Source organism: Pseudophryne corroboree, chromosome 3 (genome assembly GCF_028390025.1).
Source record: "Pseudophryne corroboree isolate aPseCor3 chromosome 3, aPseCor3.hap2, whole genome shotgun sequence".
NCBI classification, from domain to species: Eukaryota; Metazoa; Chordata; class Amphibia; order Anura; family Myobatrachidae; genus Pseudophryne; species Pseudophryne corroboree.
This window is the reverse complement of record NC_086446.1, coordinates 243,663,168-243,681,955: the sequence shown is the minus strand read 5'-3', so window position 1 is coordinate 243,681,955 and position 18,788 is coordinate 243,663,168. Positions and strand designations below refer to the sequence as shown.

Genomic DNA, 18,788 nt, shown 5'->3' with positions numbered 1-18,788 from the left:
GCTTGAAATAAACAGTGGGAAAGAGACGTTTTGGAACTCATTCAATGTAGGATGTACAGTGCTCGGCTGATTGGGAGCTTTAACCCGATCAGCCCAAGGATCTGGAATGTGTGTACCCAGCATTAGGCATTTGTTCTCAAACTCCATCTTCAGGACCCAAAACAGTGCATGTTTTCCAGGTCTCCTCACAGAATCACAAGTGAAATTATTAGCTCCACCTGTGGATCTTTTAAAATGTGTCAGTGAGTAATGAGCACACCTGTACACCTGCTGGGTTACCTTAAAAATGTGAGCTGTCTGGGAGAGTTTGAGACCAAATGTACAAAAAAAAATAAGAAGAATTTACTTACCGATAATTCTATTTCTCATAGTCCGTAGTGGATGCTGGGGACTCCGTAAGGACCATGGGGAATAGCGGCTCCGCAGGAGACTGGGCACATCTAAAGAAAGCTTTAGGACTATCTGGTGTGCACTGGCTCCTCCCCCTATGACCCTCCTCCAAGCCTCAGTTAGGATACTGTGCCCGGACGAGCGTACACAATAAGGAAGGATTTTGAATCCCGGGTAAGACTCATACCAGCCACACCAATCACACCGTATAACCTGTGATCTGAACCCAGTTAACAGCATGATAACAGAGGAGCCTCTGAAAGATGGCTCACAACAATAATAACCCAATTTTTGTAACAATAACTATGTACAAGTATTGCAGACAATCCGCACTTGGGATGGGCGCCCAGCATCCACTACGGACTATGAGAAATAGAATTATCGGTAAGTAAATTCTTATTTTCTCTAACGTCCTAAGTGGATGCTGGGGACTCCGTAAGGACCATGGGGATTATACCAAAGCTCCCAAACGGGCGGGAGAGTGCGGATGACTCTGCAGCACCAAATGAGAGAACTCCAGGTCCTCCTCAGCCAGGATATCAATTTTGTAGAATTTTACAAACGTATTTGCTCCTGACCAAGTAGCTGCTCGGCAAAGTTGTAAAGCCGAGACCCCTCGGGCAGCCGCCCAAGATGAGCCCACCTTCCTTGTGGAGTGGGCATTTACAGATTTTTGGCTGTGGCAGGCCTGCCACAGAATGTGCAAGCTGAATTGTACTACAAATCCAACCAACAATAGTCTGCTTAGAAGCAGGAGCACCCAGCTTGTTGGGTGCACACAGGATAAACAGCGAGTCAGATTTCCTGACTCCAGCCATCCTGGAAACATATATTTTCAGGGCACTGACAACGTCTAGCAACTTGGAGGCCTCCAAGTCCCTAGTAGCCGCAGGCACCACCAATAGGTTGGTTCAGGTGAGACGCTGAAACCACCTTGGGGAGAAACTGAGGACGAGTCCTCAATTCCGCCCTGTCCGAATGGAAAATCAGATAAGGGCTTTTTCAGGATAAAGCCGCCAATTCTGACACGCGCCTGGCCCAGGCCAGGGCCAACAGCATGACCACTTTCCATGTGAGATATTTTAACTCCACAGATTTAAGTGGTTCAAACCAATGTGACTTTTGGAACCCAAAACTACATTGAGATCCCAAAGTGCCACTGGAGGCACAAAAGGAGGCTGTATATGCAGTACCCCTTTTACAAACGTCTGAACTTCAGGGACTGAAGCTAGTTCTTTTTGGAAGAAAATTGACAGGGCCGAAATTTGAACCTTAATGGACCCCAATTTCAGGCCCATAGACACTCCTGTTTGCAGGAAATGTAGGAATCGACCCAGTTGAATTTCCTCCGTCGGGCCTTACTGGCCTCGCACCACGCAACATATTTTTGCCAATTGCGGTGATAATGTTTTTGCGGTTACATCCTTCCTGGCTTTGATCAGGATAGGGATGACTTCATCCGGAATGCCTTTTTTCCTTCAGGATCCGGCGTTCAACCGCCATGCCGTCAAACGCAGCCGCGGTAAGTCTTGGAACAGACAGGGTCCTTGCCGGAGCAGGTCCCTTCTTAGAGGTAGAGGCCACGGATCCTTCGTGAGCATCTCTTGAAGTTCCGGTTTCCAAGTCCTTCTTGGCCAATCCGGAACCACGAATATAGTGCTTACTCCTCTCCATCTTATCAATCTCAGTACCTTGGGTATGAGAGGCAGAGGAGGGAACACATACCCTGACTGGTACACCCACGGTGTTACCAGAGCGTCTACAGCTTATTGCCTGAGGGTCCCTGGACCTGGCGCAATACCTGTCGAGTTTTTAATCATGTGGAAGACTTCTGGGTGAAGTCCCCACTCTCCCGGGTGGAGGTCGTGCTGAGGAAGTCTGCTTCCCAGTTGTCCACTCCCGGAATGAATACTGCTGACAGTGCTATCACATGATTTTCCGCCCAGCGAAGAATCCTTGCAGCTTCTGCCATTGCCCTCCTGCTTCTTGTGCCACCCTGTCTGTTTACGTGGGTGACTGCCGTGATGTTGTCCGACTGGATCAACACCGGCTGACCTTGAAGCAGAGGTCTTGCTAAGCTTAGAGCATTGTAAATGTCCCTTAGCTTCAGGATATTTATGTGAAGTGATGTCTCCAGGCTTGACCATAAGCCCTGGATATTCCTTCCCTGTGTGACTGCTCCCCAGCCTCGCAGGCTGGCATCCGTGGTCACCAGGACCCAGTCCTGAATGCCTAATCTGCGGCCCTCTAGAAGATGAGCACTCTGCAACCACCACAGGAGGGACACCCTTGTCCTTGGTGACAGGGTTATCCGCTGATGCATCTGAAGATGCGATCCGGACCATTTGTCCAGCAGGTCCCACTGGAAAGTTCTTGTGTGGAATCTGCCGAATGGGATTGCTTCGTAGGAAGCCACCATTTTATCCAGAACCCTTGTGCATTGATGCACTGAGACTTGGCTCGGTTTTAGGAGGTTCCTGACTAGCTCGGATAACTCCCTGGCTTTCTCCTCCGGGAGAAACACCTTTTTCTGGACTGTGTTCAGGATCATCCCTAGGAACAGAAGACACGTCGTCGGAACCAGGTGCGATTTTGGAATATTGAGAATCCAATCGTGCTGCCGCAACACTACCTGAGATAGTGCTACACCGACCTCCAACTGTTCCCTGGATCTTACCCTTATCAGGGAATTGTCCAAGGAAGGGATAACTAAAATTCACTTCCTTCGAAGGAATATCATCATTTCGGCCATTACCTTGGTAAAGACCCGGGGTGCCGTGTACCATCCATACGGCAGCGTCTGAACTGATAGTGACAGTTCTGTACCATAAACCTGAGGTACCCTTGGTGAGAAGGGTAAATTTTGACATGAAGGTAAGCATCCTTGATGTCCCGAGACATCATGTAGTCCCCTTCTTCCAGGTTCGCAATCACTGCTCTGAGTGACTCAATCTTGAATTTGAACCTCTGTACGTAAGTGTTCAAAGATTTTAGATTTAGAATCGGTCTCACCGAGCCGTCCGGCTTCGGTACCACAACAGTGTGGAATAATACCCCGTTCCCTGTTGCAGGAGGGGTATCTTGATTATCACCTGCTGGGAATACAGCTTGTGAATGGCTTCCAAAACTGTCTCCCTGTCAGAAGGAGACATCGGTAAAGCCGACTTTAGGAAACGGCGAGGGGGAGACGTCTCGAATTCTAATTTGTACCCCTGAGATATCACCTGAAGGATCCAGGGGTCTACTTGCGAGTGAGCCCACTGCGCGCTGAAATTCATTGAGACGGGCCCCCCACCGTGCCTGATTCTGCTTGTAAAGCCCCAGCGTATACTGAGGGCTTGGCAGAGGCGGGAGAGGGTTTCTGTTCCTGGGAACTGGCTGATTTCTGCAGCCTTTTTCCTCTCCCTCTGTCACGGGGCAGAAATGAGGAACCTTTTGCCCGCTTGTCCACGAAAAGACTGCGCCTGATAATACGGCGTCTTCTCATGTTGAGAGGCGACCTGGGGTACAAACGTGGAATTCCCAGCTGTTGCCGTGGCCACCAGGTCTGAAAGACCGACCCCAAATAACTCCTCCCTTAATAAAGCAATACTTCCAAATGCCGTTTGGAATACGCATCACCTGACCACTGACGTGTCCATAACCCTCTACTGGTAGAAATGGACAACGCGCTTAGACTTGATGCCAGTCGGCAAATATTCCGCTGTGCATCACGCATATATAAAAATGCATCTTTTAAATGCTCTATAGGCAAAAATATACTGTCCCTATCTAGGGTATCAATATTTTCAGTCAGGGAATCCGACCACGCCAACCCAGCACTGCACATCCAGGCTGAGGCGATTGCTGGTCGCAGTATAACACCAGTATGTGTGTAAATACCTTTTAGGATACCCTCCTGCTTTCTATCAGCAGGATCCTTTAGGGCGGCCATCTCAGGAGAGGGTAGAGCCCCTGTTTTGACAAGCGTGTGAGCGCTTTATCCACCCTAGGGGGTGTTTCCCAACGCACCCTAACCTCTGGCGGGAAAGGATATAATGCCAATAACTGTTTAGAAATTATCAGTTTTTTTATCGGGGGAAACCCACGCTTCATCACACACCTCATTTAATTTCTCAGATTCAGGAAAACTACAGGTAGTTTTTCCTCACCGAACATAATACCCCTATTGGTGGTACTCGTATTATCAGAAATGTGTAAAACATTTTTCATTGCCTCAATCATGTAACGTGTGGCCCTACTGGAAGTCACATTCGTCTCTTCACCGTCGACACTGGAGTCAGTATCCGTGTCGGCGTCTATATCTGCCATCTGAGGTAACGGGCGCTTTAGAGCCCCTGACGGCCTATGAGACGTCTGGACAGGAACAAGCTGAGTAGCCGGCTGTCTCATGTCAACCACTGTCTTTTATACAGAGCTGACACTGTCACGTAATTCCTTCCAACAGTTCATCCACTCAGGTGTCGACCCCCTAGGGAGTGACATCACTATTACAGGCAATCTGCTCCGTCTCCACATCATTTTTCTCCTCATACATGTCGACACAAAAGTACCGACATACAGCACACATGCTCTGATAGAGGACAGGACCCCACTAGCCCTTTGGGGAGACAGAGGGAGAGTTTGCCAGCACACACCAGAGCGCTATATATATACAGGGATAACCTTATATAAGTGTTTTTCCCCTTATAGCTGCTGTATAGTTAATACTGCGCCCAATTAGTGCCCCCCTCTCTTTTTTTAACCCTTTCTGTAGTGTAGTGACTGCAGGGGAGAGACAGGGAGCTTCCCTCCAACGGAGCTGTGAGGGAAAATGGCGCCAGTGTGCTGAGGAGATAGGCTCCGCCCCTTTTTCACGGACTTTTCTCCTGCTTTTTTATGGATTCTGGCAGGGGTTAAATGCATCCATATAGCCCAGGAGCTATATGTGATGCATTTTTTTGCCATCCAAGGTGTTTTTATTGCGTCTCAGGGCGCCCCCCCCCAGCGCCCTGCACCCTCAGTGACCGAAGTGTGAAGTGTGCTGAGAGCAATGGCGCACAGCTGCAGTGCTGTGCGCTACCTTGTTGAAGACAGGACGTCTTCTGCCGCCGATTTTCCGGACCTCTTCTGCCTTCTGGCTCTGTAAGGGGGCCGGCGGCGCGGCTCTGGGACCCATCCAAGCTGGGCCTGTGATCGTCCCTCTGGAGCTAATGTCCAGTAGCCTAAGAAGCCCAATCCACTCTGCACGCAGGTGAGTTCGCTTCTTCTCCCCTTAGTCCCTCGAAGCAGTGAGCCTGTTGCCAGCAGGTCTCACTGAAAATAAAAAACCTAATCTAAAACTTTCACTAAGAAGCTCAGGAGAGCCCCTAGTGTGCACCCTTCTCGTTCGGGCACAGAGATCTAACTGAGGCTTGGAGGAGGGTCATAGGGGGAGGAGCCAGTGCACACCAGATAGTCCTAAAGCTTTCTTTAGATGTGCCCAGTCTCCTGCGGAGCCGCTATTCCCCATGGTCCTTACGGAGTCCCCAGCATCCACTTAGGACGTTAGAGAAATTAGAATTTTGGAGCCACTGAAACAAATCAAAGATGGATTTTTAATGAGCCATTTAAAGGGTGGGATTCAAATGTTTTATTGCCCCCGATCTCCCGACTAAAGTGACGGGAGATCACGGGGCGATATTCTATGGCCCCCTGTTATCGCGCTGAACGCGCCCATAAGAGACGGGTTTAGCCGCGTAAAGCAGCTAAATCCGACTAAAGTCATGGGTGCGATTGCGAAATGTCCCATTTGGGCGTCCAAGAAGGTCACTTTTTCGTGCATTTCAGCTCACCACCCCAGGGGTGGTGCAGCAAGCCCATTGCGGGCTCAGTTCTATTCCCACACTATGGGTGTCGTGGACACACACGAGTGGGAATAGTCCCTGCTAGTTGGCATGCCGACTGTCGGGATTCTAAGGGGGCGGCATGTAGGGAGAGGTATTGTGACCTGCGTTTTCCTGACCGCCGGTCACATAACTACATCCTTTTTGTGATACCACAGGTAGTTGTGCTGTCACATAAATGTATACCATTCTTTACACTATAGGATATATTGTGGTATTACCCAGAGGCGTCACCGGGTATGGTGACACCCGCTGCGCACTCTGCATCCTCTTGCGCGCGGATGAAAAGGAGGTGTGGCCTAAATTGGATGGGCGTGACCTCATGGGGGAAGCAGGTAACATCACTCCGGGGGCAGCCTAGCATCATCCGAAGAAGCTGGGCTGCCCCTTTGAACAGTAGATGTGCAGTGTCAGCGCCTGGATCACAGGAGCCGAGTGCTGCAAGCAACTGTCATATTTCAGCACCCGGCTCCTGTGAGTGTGAGAGAAGGCATTTTGGTGTCACCCCCTCCGAGGGTGACACCTGGGTGCGGGCCGTACCCATCTTCTGACGCCACTGGTATTACCCATTATTAACATTTTACATACCAAAATACACAGATTTGGGGAGATGGCAAGAGTGAAATCTGCAGCTATGCCAGCCTTCAACTGGGTACACACTGAAGCAACGGGCATTCTTTCTGACATCGGAACAAATGCCCATCAGCGGGGATTGACAGTACACACTGGCATAATGTTAATGAAGAACGGAACCACTATGTTCCGCCCTTCATTAGCATAAACAAGGCCGCTAGTGACGGACGCTAGGTTTGATGTGCAGCACATAAAACCTACCGTCTGTCGCTAGCGACCGCGGCAGCACACAATCCTGGGTACACACTGAGCGATGTAAGCGCTATGTCGTTCCAAAACGGCATTTTGGAACACCATCTCCCCAGTGTGTACCCAGCTTTACCCTCATCAGATCAGTCAACATTTTATTTTAAACCAACTAAGAGGCCTTTCATTGAATGAATGATCCATTTTCTGGGTGTGGATCATTAGATCAACAGTGTCTAGGTCGACAATATTTAGGTCGACCACTATAAGTCAACAGGGTTTCTAGGTCGACAGGGTTTCTAGGTCGACAGGGATTCTAGGTCGACATGAGTTGGTTGGGGTTTTTTTGTGTTGTTTTCTTCGTAGAGTGACTGGGAACCCCAATTAGTACACCGTGTTCGCTCACCATGCTTCGGGCAAGGTGCCTTCCTTCGCTCAGCACAGATTACCATTCTAATCGTAGTCCACGTGGATCGTTAAGTATGAAAAAGTTCAAAAAAAGAAAAAAAAATTGAAAAACTCATGTCGACCTTTTGACCTGTCGACCTAACACATGTCGGCCTAGAAACCCTGTCGACCTAGTGACTGTCAACCTATAGTGGTTGACCTAAACATTGTCGACCTACAGGCTTGGACTGGCCCACAGGGGTACAGGGGAAACCACCGGTGGGCCCTACTGCCTGGGGGCCCACCTCCTGCTCTAAGGATCAGGTTCCAGACTGTGCACTTGAATTATACATTATACATATGTTACCTTATACTGGACTATGGTGTATTTTCTACAGTGCATTGCTGTTATTAATCTGGTACATTATCATGCATGTAGCAGCTGAATTTACTGTATATATTTATGATGGGGCCCAGACATTGCACTCTCTAATGATTAGTCAAACCAATGAGGTGGCAGGCCACACCCCCTCTGCAGACTGGCCACACCCCTAACACAGGCCCCTACCACTGCATTCCCCCAGTGGACCCTACATGCCCCAGTCCGACACTGTCGACCTAGACAGTGTCGATCTTCAGACTGGATCCCCCATTTTCTATCCATAGTATATCACACAGTAATATCTCTTTTGGGCAGGCAGGGAAAGAGGAAATAAAATAGGCATTGGCTAGAAGTAAAACACAGTCTCACATTGCTGAAACCTGACACATAATACATGCAGATGAATGACAGACTCACACTGAATACAAACCTCTTTACTTGCATCAGCAGTGAATAGTTGGGCATAATGTTGGCTGTCAGTCACAGCGCTCCTCTGCTGCTGGTGGTCTTCCCCTGGTACCTCTCTTAACACTTGCTGTTGGTTCTGCTTCCTATACGCAGCATGGCCCTGCAAACCTGCAGCCTCCCCCTGCTGCATATTACCAGTTACCTCCCCTGTATGCAAAGCTCCCTCTGTTAACAGCAGCTGTTTCTGAGCCTGTGCCCATTCTTGCCATTCACTCATCTTTTCATCACATATATGCTGCCCCTGTATCCCCGACAACCTCTGTAATTCCCCCAAATCCTGCTGTACCACAGTTCCCCCAAGCACTGCATCTCTCTGCTGCTTCCCTTCTTTCCCATGCAGCTCATCTTCTTGCTTCTCTGATTCCCCTCTGGGTTCCATCTCTCAGCTCCCTGTGCAGATCAGAGCAGGCAGTGTGGCCTTTGCCTGGGCCCCGAGTCCTGTTACTCATCCCCGGACGCCAGCTGATCAGCAGCAGCTCAGCCTGTGGTTCCTCATCTCACATCCTGCACACAACTGTACTATGTCGCCACCGTGTGGACTCTCTTGGGAATTGCGTGCAGGTTCCATATATACAGCACGGGCTCGACATCTCTATACTCGTTTTAGAAACGGTATGGAGAACGTTACAGTGAGAAGGCGTGATAGGGTGGCAGCTGATGGTGACAGATTGTTTGGTAGCGGGATGTTCTCTGTGCAGGTGAGGGGTGCATGGGGAGTGACAGCCAGCTGTGTAGAGGGTCCAGACTGTCTGCGGTAACCAGTGGCTGGTGTGAGTTGCCAGGGCCTGTCAGTTTGGATTAGCAGGTAATAAGCAGGAATCGGGCACAAAGGCTGGGCTCTCCGTTAAGGGGGGTACTCACGGAGCGATCGCTGCTTAAAATCTAAGCAATCTGACTAGATTGCTTAGACTTTAAGCATGATCGCTCCGTGTGTACCCCCCACAGCGACCAATCTAGCAGATCGCTCATTTCATCCGCTGGGTGAAATGAGCGCCCCCACACTCAGCACACATCTCGCTGTGCTGAGCGGCGGGAGAGATGTGTGCTGAGCGGTTCGCTCAGCACACATCTCTCCCACATCGGGCCGTGAGTACTGGCTTTTAGACACTGATCCCTGAGTGCTGTCCATCTGTCACTGTTGCTTCATTCGCCAAAAGGTGCATACACACGGTGAGATTCGGGTTAACCCCAATTCCCACTGTGTGATAGGGACTAGTTTGGTTTCACAAACATAAGGTGTGTACACACGGTGAGATTTTTTCTTACGATTTTGACTATATAGTCAAAATCGTAAGGAAAGTTAGTGCAAATCGCAAGGTGAAAGTCACCTTGCGATCCCGATGCGATGCCGATGTGCGGTCCTGTGCGGTCTGTATTGCAAGCCTAGATAGACAGTGCAGCACAGTTATTATATGCCTGCAATATCGACCTAGTCCCTATCGCACAGTGAGAATCGGGGTTAGCCCGAATCTCACCGTGTGTATGCACCTAATAATGACTGTGCTTGCAATACTGACTTTGTCCAGTTTTGGCTAAGTGTCAATTTTGACTATCTTTTCTACGAGATAGTCAAAATTGACTTGCCTGCACAGTCTGTCTAGGCTTGCGATACTGGCCGCGTGGGACCACGCATCGGAATCGCAAGGTGACTTTCACATTGCGATCTGCACTAACTTTCCTTACGAATTTGACCATATAGTCAAAATTGTAACAAAAAATCTCACCGTGTGTACACACCCACTGGAGACTCAGATACTCCCGGCCAGCGTTCCCAGTCCCCAACATCGCTCTCTGGAAACGTCCACTCCTCTCACCAACCAACTTCCTAACTGGTGCATGAAAGCTTTTTCACCCGCCCTGCACTGCACTGAGAAGGCACCAGCATTAGCACGAAGGCCCCTGGAATGTTCTCCATTCCCCAATGTTGAGGTGATTATCAGTGTCCACTCAGATTTACACACAGAGCCGTCTTAACAGCAGTGTAGGCCCCTGGGCACAGCAATGCACTGGGGCCCCTACCCATCCTCCAGCAGTAGGGGTGGGGGGTGCTGGCAGCGGCAGCTTTGATGTCCCGCAGGCGGTAGGGGGTGTTCTGTCTTCTGCTCAGCATGTAGGACCTGGAGCAGTAATTTCTGCTAATTACTCCTTTACTGCACAAATGGGGCGGGAAGAAGAATGCCAAACTGTAGAAGGGGACATTGGACTGAATGAAGGGGCCCTGGTACATGACTTGCAAGGTGGTATGGGGTGTTTTATACACAGGGGAGGGGTGGATAGTGGAGTGGGCTTAATATTCATCATTTTCTGGGGGTCAGGGCAGCTTGCTTAACTGCACATATCTCCAGTTCCTGGAAATAGATTTCTTAGCTTCAATGGGATAAAAAAAACTAGAGAGTCCCACCTTTCAGGAGATATTGGGGACTTGGGGATCAGACTTCAGTAGCCAGAGCAATCCACCAACAAAAATATAAAACTGCATATTAGGCGTGTGGCGCTGGAGCAGGGACCAGCTGCTTGAAGGCTGATATCTCTGGTTCTGGGCATAGTGCAGACAAGCTGCCAGTGTCCACTGAAAGGAGAGAGTCACAGATTTTGGAGTATATCCTCAGAAAAACTCTAAGTCAGACAGAACCAGAGATATCTGGCTGGGAAGAACAATTAACAGGCTTGGATGGGGACCACTGCTTTGAAGTCGGATATCTCCGGTTCCCCAGGGCCGATTTTCAAAAATCTGGTACCCCTGGAAATAGGGGACCCTCAGCTATCAGCCTAGGGCCCTTTTACTCCTGGGGCCCTTGGGCAAGAGCCCATTGAGCCCATACAAAAAGACGGCCCTGTTTACACAGTCAGTCCTTTAGTCCACATGTTCTCAAACTCGGCCCTCAGGACCCCACACAGTGCATGTTTTGCAGGTAACCCAGCAGATGCACAGGTGTATTAATTACTCACTGACAAATTTTAAGAGATCCACAGGTAGAACTAATTATTTCACTTGCGTAAGGAGACCTGCAAAACATGCACCATGTGGGGTCCTGAGGACCAAGTTTGAGAACCTATGCTTTAGTCCCTAGTTCTGCAAACTCGGTCCTCATTATGCCACACAGTGCATGTTTTGCAGGTAACCCAGTAGGTGCACAGGTATATTAATTACTCACAGACGCATTTTAAAAGGTCCGCAGGTGGAGTTAATTATTTCACTTGCGATTCTGTCAGGAGACCTGCAAAACATGCACTGTGTGGGGTAATGAGGACCGAGTTTGCAGACCTATGCTTTAGTCCATAGTCACTTTCCCCTACTACAGTGGTTCTCAAATTCGGTCCTCAAGACCCCACACAGTACACGTTTTCCAGGTCAACTGGCAGGAGGAGCACGGTGTATGACCAACTGTCACATTTTAAAAATCCACAGGTGACCTGGAAACCATGAACTGTGTGGGGTCCTGGGGACCGAGCTTGAGAACCTGTGCACTACTTAAATAGACAGCTTTAAGTTTGTAAATAGTAGTATATTTATAATTTTTTGTATGTTTTTATTAAATTGGCTACATTGGCAAATGCAGGTGTTTGATGATTGCAGTGATCAGGGGCGCTGGAATGTTTTTAGGTTGGGGGGGGCGTAGAAAAAATTTATTTTGGCGCCCCCATGATGCCGGCCTCCTCTACCTTTTTAGCCTCCCACCGCTGTGCGGATGTGCGCTTACCTGTAGATCCATGCAGGCGGCATCTCCTTTAAAAACAGCCTCCTACCGCAGGGTGCTATGTCCTCCTATCTTCAGTTGTGTCCTAGCCACCGCCGGCTGTCTCTCCTTCACAGATGCATTACTGGGAGGAGGCGTGGCCAGGCTGGGACATCTCGTGTCCGTTAGTCACATTACACCGCACAGTAGTGTCCGTTAGTCACATTACACTGCACAGTAGTACCCTTATACACATTACGCCACACAGGAGAGCCGCTTATACAAGTTATGCCAGAGTAAAAGCCTCTTATACACGTTATGCCACAGTAGAGCACCTTATACACGTTATCCAGCTAGAGCCCATTATACACATTTGCCAGGTACAGGCCATTATAAACATTATAGGGGTCATTCAGACCCTGCCGCAACAGCGGCCCGCAGCGCAGTTTGTTGGTTGCAGCAAACTGCGCATTGTGGTCGCTTCTCTGATGGATGCAACCACAATGTGATTGACAGGTGATAGCGTAGCGGGGTTAAGGCAGGGTGGTGCCAGAAAAACGGGGGCAGATGTGTCCGCAATCTAATTGCAGATGCATCGGGAGGCGGCCCTGTGCTGGGCGGCCCTCAGCATGTGCAGGGATGAATGCAGATCTGGCTTCGTATGCATCAATCTGCTTTCATCTCTGAATAACCCCCTATGCCAGATACAGCCCTCATTCCCTCCACAGTGTGGCCCCGGTACCTGCAGGAGGTCCCGGCTCGGGCGCTGCTCCTCCTCTCTCTTCTCCGCCTCCGGTTTCTCGCAGGCTCCGTTACTCCAGCAGCAGCGGCTCCGTAGGATGTCATCAGTGACGTGCAGGGGGGGGGGGGGGGGGGAGCAGGTACTAACTGCCTGGGACTGATGGAGGGGCCCCCCTCCCTCCTTACTGGGCAGCAGCATAAGCCCTCATGTTGGCAGCACAGTGTGCTGTGCTGCAGCGAGGCTGCTGTTACTGCTACGCCTCTGCCTGTTCCTGTACAGTTGGGGGGGGGGGGGGGGGGTGATCACACAGGTCACATTATCCCCTTCGAATTGACCCTAGCTGAGGGGCTGAGCCAGGGCTGGGGACTCAGTCAGGGGTCACTGTCACGCACTGCACAGATTCCCACCCTAACGGTTTTCCATAAGGGGGCGTGGTCACGCCTTCCGCGATTAGGCCACGCCCCCCAAAACGTCTCGGCAGCAGCGGAGCTTTCTGTGATCTGAGGCCGCACACTGGGGGAGGAGACAGGGGGAGGGAGCGGCGCTACATGCCAGCGCTGCCGCTACCTGTCATCCAGTTTGACAGGTCCAGCGGCAGCAGCAGGGTAGCAAAGCGGGGAGAGCACCTCCTTGCTTTGCATACCCCTGTGGCTGAAGTGCTCCCTTACGCATCTGTCATATTGGGGGGGGGGGGGCAAGCTGCCCCCTTGCCCCCCCGTTCCGACACCTCTGGCAGTGATGACAGTAGGATCATTTATTGGGACGACTGTGGACTAATGCAGAGTCTCTGGCACTGAAGGGGAGCCACTGTGTGGAGTGACAGTTGGAGCTGGCAGTTGAGGTGATCTCCCAGAAACTCACGCAGTGTACCTGAGAGGAGAGGCTGCGCCTGCAGCTGGGAGTGGGGAGAGGCTGCATTTTGGTGATAGAGACACTGAAGAGGCAGTTGAAAGCGGACACTGACAGGAATAAGGAGGAGGTTCTGTGGAGGAGACATGGGGCAGTCATTCAATGGGAGGTCTGAGGCACCGACCCCAGGAGGATTCTTGTCAGCACTGTTGGGACAAATAACACTGGTCTGCAAAAAGAAACTTTTTTTCACAGAATTAAATAAACTGTATCGAAATTTATTTTTCATGCTGAATTCAAATATGCATTCAGATTTTTTTTTTAGATCAGGCAAGGTTTTCGTGACATACATTTAACGTTTTATTACATTAGTACTTACGTAAGTCTAAATGATAAATATACACCTCATTCTGGCTGGCCTTAAAAGTTGTAGATGATGATTTTCAGGCATAGTTTGCCTGTGGGATCTCTCTCTTTATGGTCCAGCAATAGTCAGACAGCATACTGGAACTCCTATTTGCCTTATTGCCTCTTTTCCATCGTAGAAATCTGCTGATGGAAAAGCTGGTCATGGTCATCGCTGACAGCGACAAGAATAGCAGCATAGTGATGTAGTGTGGGAAGGTAGCATAGTGATGTAGTGTGGGGAGGTAGTACAGTCACCACACACCTCTACCCACTCGGGAGAACTTCTCTACGGTGCTGATCACACTACCTGCGACAGCACATAACAGGCCCTTCCTAAATCTCAGCTGCAAGCCCATGTGGACCTTAATCTTGTACTGTGTGCAGTGCAGGTAGGGCAGATATAACATGTGCAGAGAGAGTTAGCTTTGGGTGGGGTGTGTTCAAACTGAAACCTAAATTGCAGTGTAAAAATAAAGCAGCCAGTATTTACCCTGCACAGAAACAAAATAACCCACCCAAATCTAACTCTCTCTGCACATGTTATATCTGCCCTATTGCCGGGTCACGTTGCCAGTCTGAAAGGGGTCTTATGGCGGGTCACACCCGGGAAGGACCCGTGTACAATTCCCGGGTGCGACCCGCCTTTGCGATGTGAAAGTGGCATTAGTGGTATTTCAGGAGTTGTGTTGGTGACTGTCTCACCTTTAAAAGCCATGAGTTAGTTGGTAGGTGAGCTTTAAACCAGGTAGCACATTTTCAGTTTGACATTAAAGTATTTTTCTCAGAAATCTGAGTGTAGAGTAGGACTTGCAGTGAGATGGAGTCCCTTGATGTTGGGCTGCAAGCTTAAATGCATTGATCAATTAATGTACCAAAACTCCATCATTTATTTATGTATTTATATATTAAGGTGAGTGAGGTTACTATGGTGAGTGCTGGGCTCTCTGGTTTTTATTTATCTAAGCAGTGTGGGCAAAGGCCACTGCACCCCAACCTGGGAATGGTGAGTGCGAGGGATTTCTGTCTCTCTCTATCTTAATTGTCAGATTTGTAGTCTGAACCTAAGGTAATTCTGAATATTAAATCAATACTTAACATTTAGGGGTGTTCCCAAGTCCACTCCAGATACAGTATAAAGGAATCCAAGACTTGGGTGGAAGCACTAAAGTAGGGTGAACATATTATCCCTTTGGCCTGGGATGCTCATGAATTACACAGGTTCTGTGGCTGGCTGACTTCAAGCTTACATTTCATCTGTTTTTAATCAGCCCCATGACCTGTGTAATTCATGAGCGTCCCAGGTAAAAGGGATAATATGGTCACCCTAACAAAAGTTTATGGTAGCATGGTACTCTACTATAAATGTAGTGAGAAGCCCATAGGCTACAACAGGTTGCGGGGGCAGTCTACGTAATGTTTTGCAGTCAGGGTATCACTGAAAATACCTCCATCTCTATTCCTAGCTAAACCAATTATAGGCAGGAGGGAGCCAAGCTATGAACATGGGCTGTAAACAGGCTGCCAGGCACAGGGGTAAGGTGATGCCAGTGAGGGGACCTGATGGCTGCAGGGCATTCCTCTGTTAGCCCTTACAGCACGTGGAACTCCCAAGATTACCTGTGCTGCCTATAGCAAAAGAGCTGCCATTTCCAGCAACAACAGGAGGCCAGGAGAAGCGCGGCTGAAGAGTGGGCATGTGGACATTGGCAGCAGTCAGTGGCAGCTTATAGCAGTGGGTAGTGACCATCACATCCCCACAGCTGATACACTCTACACAGGCTTCACTGCATGGAAGGAAAGGGCTGAGTATCCACTGACTACCAATGAAAATGCATGAAGGGGGCGTCAGGGGAGTGGCCTATGGCTATTAGAGACAGGTCATTGGTGGAAGATGTCTATAGGTCTTTATATATTATTAAACCTCAGACAGGGCAGGCACATTACTGTCAGCTAGGAAGACAGAGTAACGCTCTGCAGCTGCAGCTATCAGTATAACTGTTACACAAGCAGCTGCAGCCCAGAAGTTAACCATCACACAGCCAGCTTCCTGCCAAAGATGCCAGCCTGTGGGCTGTTTCACACTAGACGGTTTTCACCGGCCGGCAAAAAGCTGATCGACATTTTTCCTTGCAGTGTTTTCAGTGATATATGAAAACACACTGCTCCAGTCCTTTCACACAGCACGGCCCAGCCCGGCCCGGCTACCAGGTTGCAGCCGGAAATATCCACTGAAAGGTCCGGCTGCTGGACCAGGGCATTGCCGTCTTTGTAGGCAGAGAACCGTGTGTGTGAATGGGAGCTTTCACACACAACGGTTTTTTTAGCCGCCACCGCTGCTGCGCGTGCGTACAGCATTAAACACGGCTCAAAGCCGTGGTGTGTGAAAGACCCTGCCGGATGGCAAAAAGCCGGACAAAGTTTGTCCAGCTTTTTTCCATCCTGTGAAAACCGGGTAGTATGAAACAGCCCTGACCGTTCAATAGAACTCTGCTGATGTATATTAACTGTTAACCAGCTGGCATTTATGCACAATTCAGCATAACTGTTTTCAGGACTGTATCCAACATAGGGGTCTATTCATGAAGCAGTGAAAAGAGAGGAGAAGTGAGCCTGTAGAGAAGTTGCCCGTGGCAACCAATCAGCTGCTACATAAAATTGTATAGTATGCAAATGATAAATGTTACTTCAATGCTAATTGGTTGCCATGGGCAACTTCTCCACTGGCTCATTTCTCCACATTTTGCACTGTTTCATGAATAGACCCCATAGTCTTGGGGATTATGGGGGGCATTCAGTATCAGGTGCTACTGAGATGCAATCGCACATCCACGTCTACCCCTGCAGTGTGCATGTGCAGGACCCACACTGCACGTGCAAGGGCAGGGAGATGTAATTGCATCTCAGTTATGCGGACACCTCTGCCTGATTGACAGGCGGATGAATTTGCGGGGCAGCAACGCAGCATTGCGGGGGCAACAACACAGCATTGGGCGGGTGTGGCATGGAAACCGGGGGCGGGTACGGGGCTGCCACGTGACATCACACGCGGCTGCTGTGACCCAAAAAATGGCCATCCCTCACCTGCTTTTGCAGGCTGGCTGCGGAGGCATGGGGCATCCACAAATCAGCAATATGGTTGCAGTTGCATTGTGATCTCATCACTGCCAGTTATTTGCATGCTTGGCGGCATTGCCCTGTGCTGGGCAGCCCCCAGCATGTGACTGCAGCCAGTTGCAGTTTTGCTAAAATAGCTAAACTGCAACTGAAGCTGAATGATGCCTTATATCAGCAAAGGAGCGTCAATCAGCAGCTACAAAGGTCGTCATTTAGCCATTGGATATTTACCACTGAATCTCCATTGCGCCACAGTCTTAAGCTGTGTACACAATCACATGAAACGATAATGTGTACCCAATGAGATCAGGAGCGACAGATCCAGTGGGGGTGTCGACATCGGCAAGTGCATACATACGTGCCAATGCCAACAGTAACGAAGTGACTGCTAGGAGGGGTGGCAGCATGGCATCACTAGTGACATCCTGCGATTGAACTGCATGTAAAGATGACGGGGGATGTCGCTAGTGACCCGCAGGAGCGCGCATCGCTGGCGATGTAGTGGGTGCACATTAGGACGATTTGAACGATTTGTCCTAACGGCTCGTCATTATTGGGCAAATCTCTGAAATTGTTGGTTAATGTGTACCCAGCTTTATTCTCTGCGTAACTGTGGAAAACTGTAACCTAGATACTACAATCTACTATAGCATGTACTGGAAAACTAGGGATTTGTATACAAAACGAATAACCCAAGTTTATATAGCATAAGAGAAATATGTGGAGTTTATAGACTTCAATATGTTCTAGACCACAAAGAGGAACTTGGTGATTGCAAGTCAGCCAATCATCACACACACTTAAGTGCGTTTAAGTAGCCCATTCCAAACCACAAGATTGTTTCCAACATCTGAATGGAAAACAAGTGACATCTAGTGAGGGTAGTCTGCTATTACTACCAAACAGATACAACTCTTTATAAAGTAGTAAGTGGATGCAGAGACACAGACACTGAAAAGGATACAAGTGAATAATTATTGTTTATAAAATATTCTTAACAAGCAATTGACAGGATAATTGACAGCCCTGGGTGAAGTCCAGCAGGTCACAAAGTAGAGATGAGGATTGAACTGGTTATTATTAGGGATGATGAGTCCTCCTTTGGAAAAGCAGGAACTGTAGGTCACGCAGCTCATCTCAGAATTAGGAGAACTCACAGTCTGGAACACACAGTCTAGGACAGTGTTTTTCAACCACTGTGCCGTGGCACACTAGTGTGCCCTGAGTAGTCTCCAGGTGTGCCGCCATAGAAGCCCAGCAAGGCCCGTCAGTGTTTTACCGCTACTGAGGCCCTGGAACGATCAATACTGGTGGGTTTAGTGGTTGTAGAGCCAGTTCTAATTTTGGACTTGGGCAGTGTTGGGCTCTTCTGGCTTTCTCAGATGTGGCTCAGGCGTTACCCATGGAGAAGCTGCGACATGACATCCTAGGACACGCAACTGCACCATACATTACCATTATATTTGAGTGTGCCGTGGCAATATTTACATCTTGTTCAGTGTGCCGCGAGTTGTAAAAGGTTGAAAATCTCTGGTCTAGGGGATATTCAAATACCCACAATCACTGATTATGGGTAAAAGTATCGGCGAGGGAGGGGGGGGGGGGGGCTATTAGCCCCGATAAGCCGGCGCGTTCTGCGGCTTATCAAGGATTTGTTTCACCTGCCTCAGGCGAAGAATAAAAATCCC

At 49.3% G+C, this 18,788-nt stretch overlaps 1 protein-coding gene across 4 annotated transcripts in view; it reads right to left on the bottom strand.

Moving 5' to 3' along the window:
* The window catches only part of BCAS4 (breast carcinoma amplified sequence 4), a 216,821-nt gene extending 207,986 nt beyond the window's left edge, over nt 1-8,835 (bottom strand). For 3 of the 4 annotated variants that reach the window (XR_010243694.1, XR_010243695.1, XM_063958959.1), the window contains exon 1: nt 8,273-8,835. Coding sequence is in view for 2 of the 4 variants with exons in the window: in XM_063958959.1 (XP_063815029.1) it covers nt 8,273-8,689 (417 nt within the window). In the remaining 2 variants the exon portion in view is untranslated. The remainder of the gene's footprint in view (nt 1-8,272) is intronic. The other variant, XM_063958958.1, reaches the window with a different exon arrangement.
* Nucleotides 8,836-18,788: the final 9,953 nt, after the last annotated feature.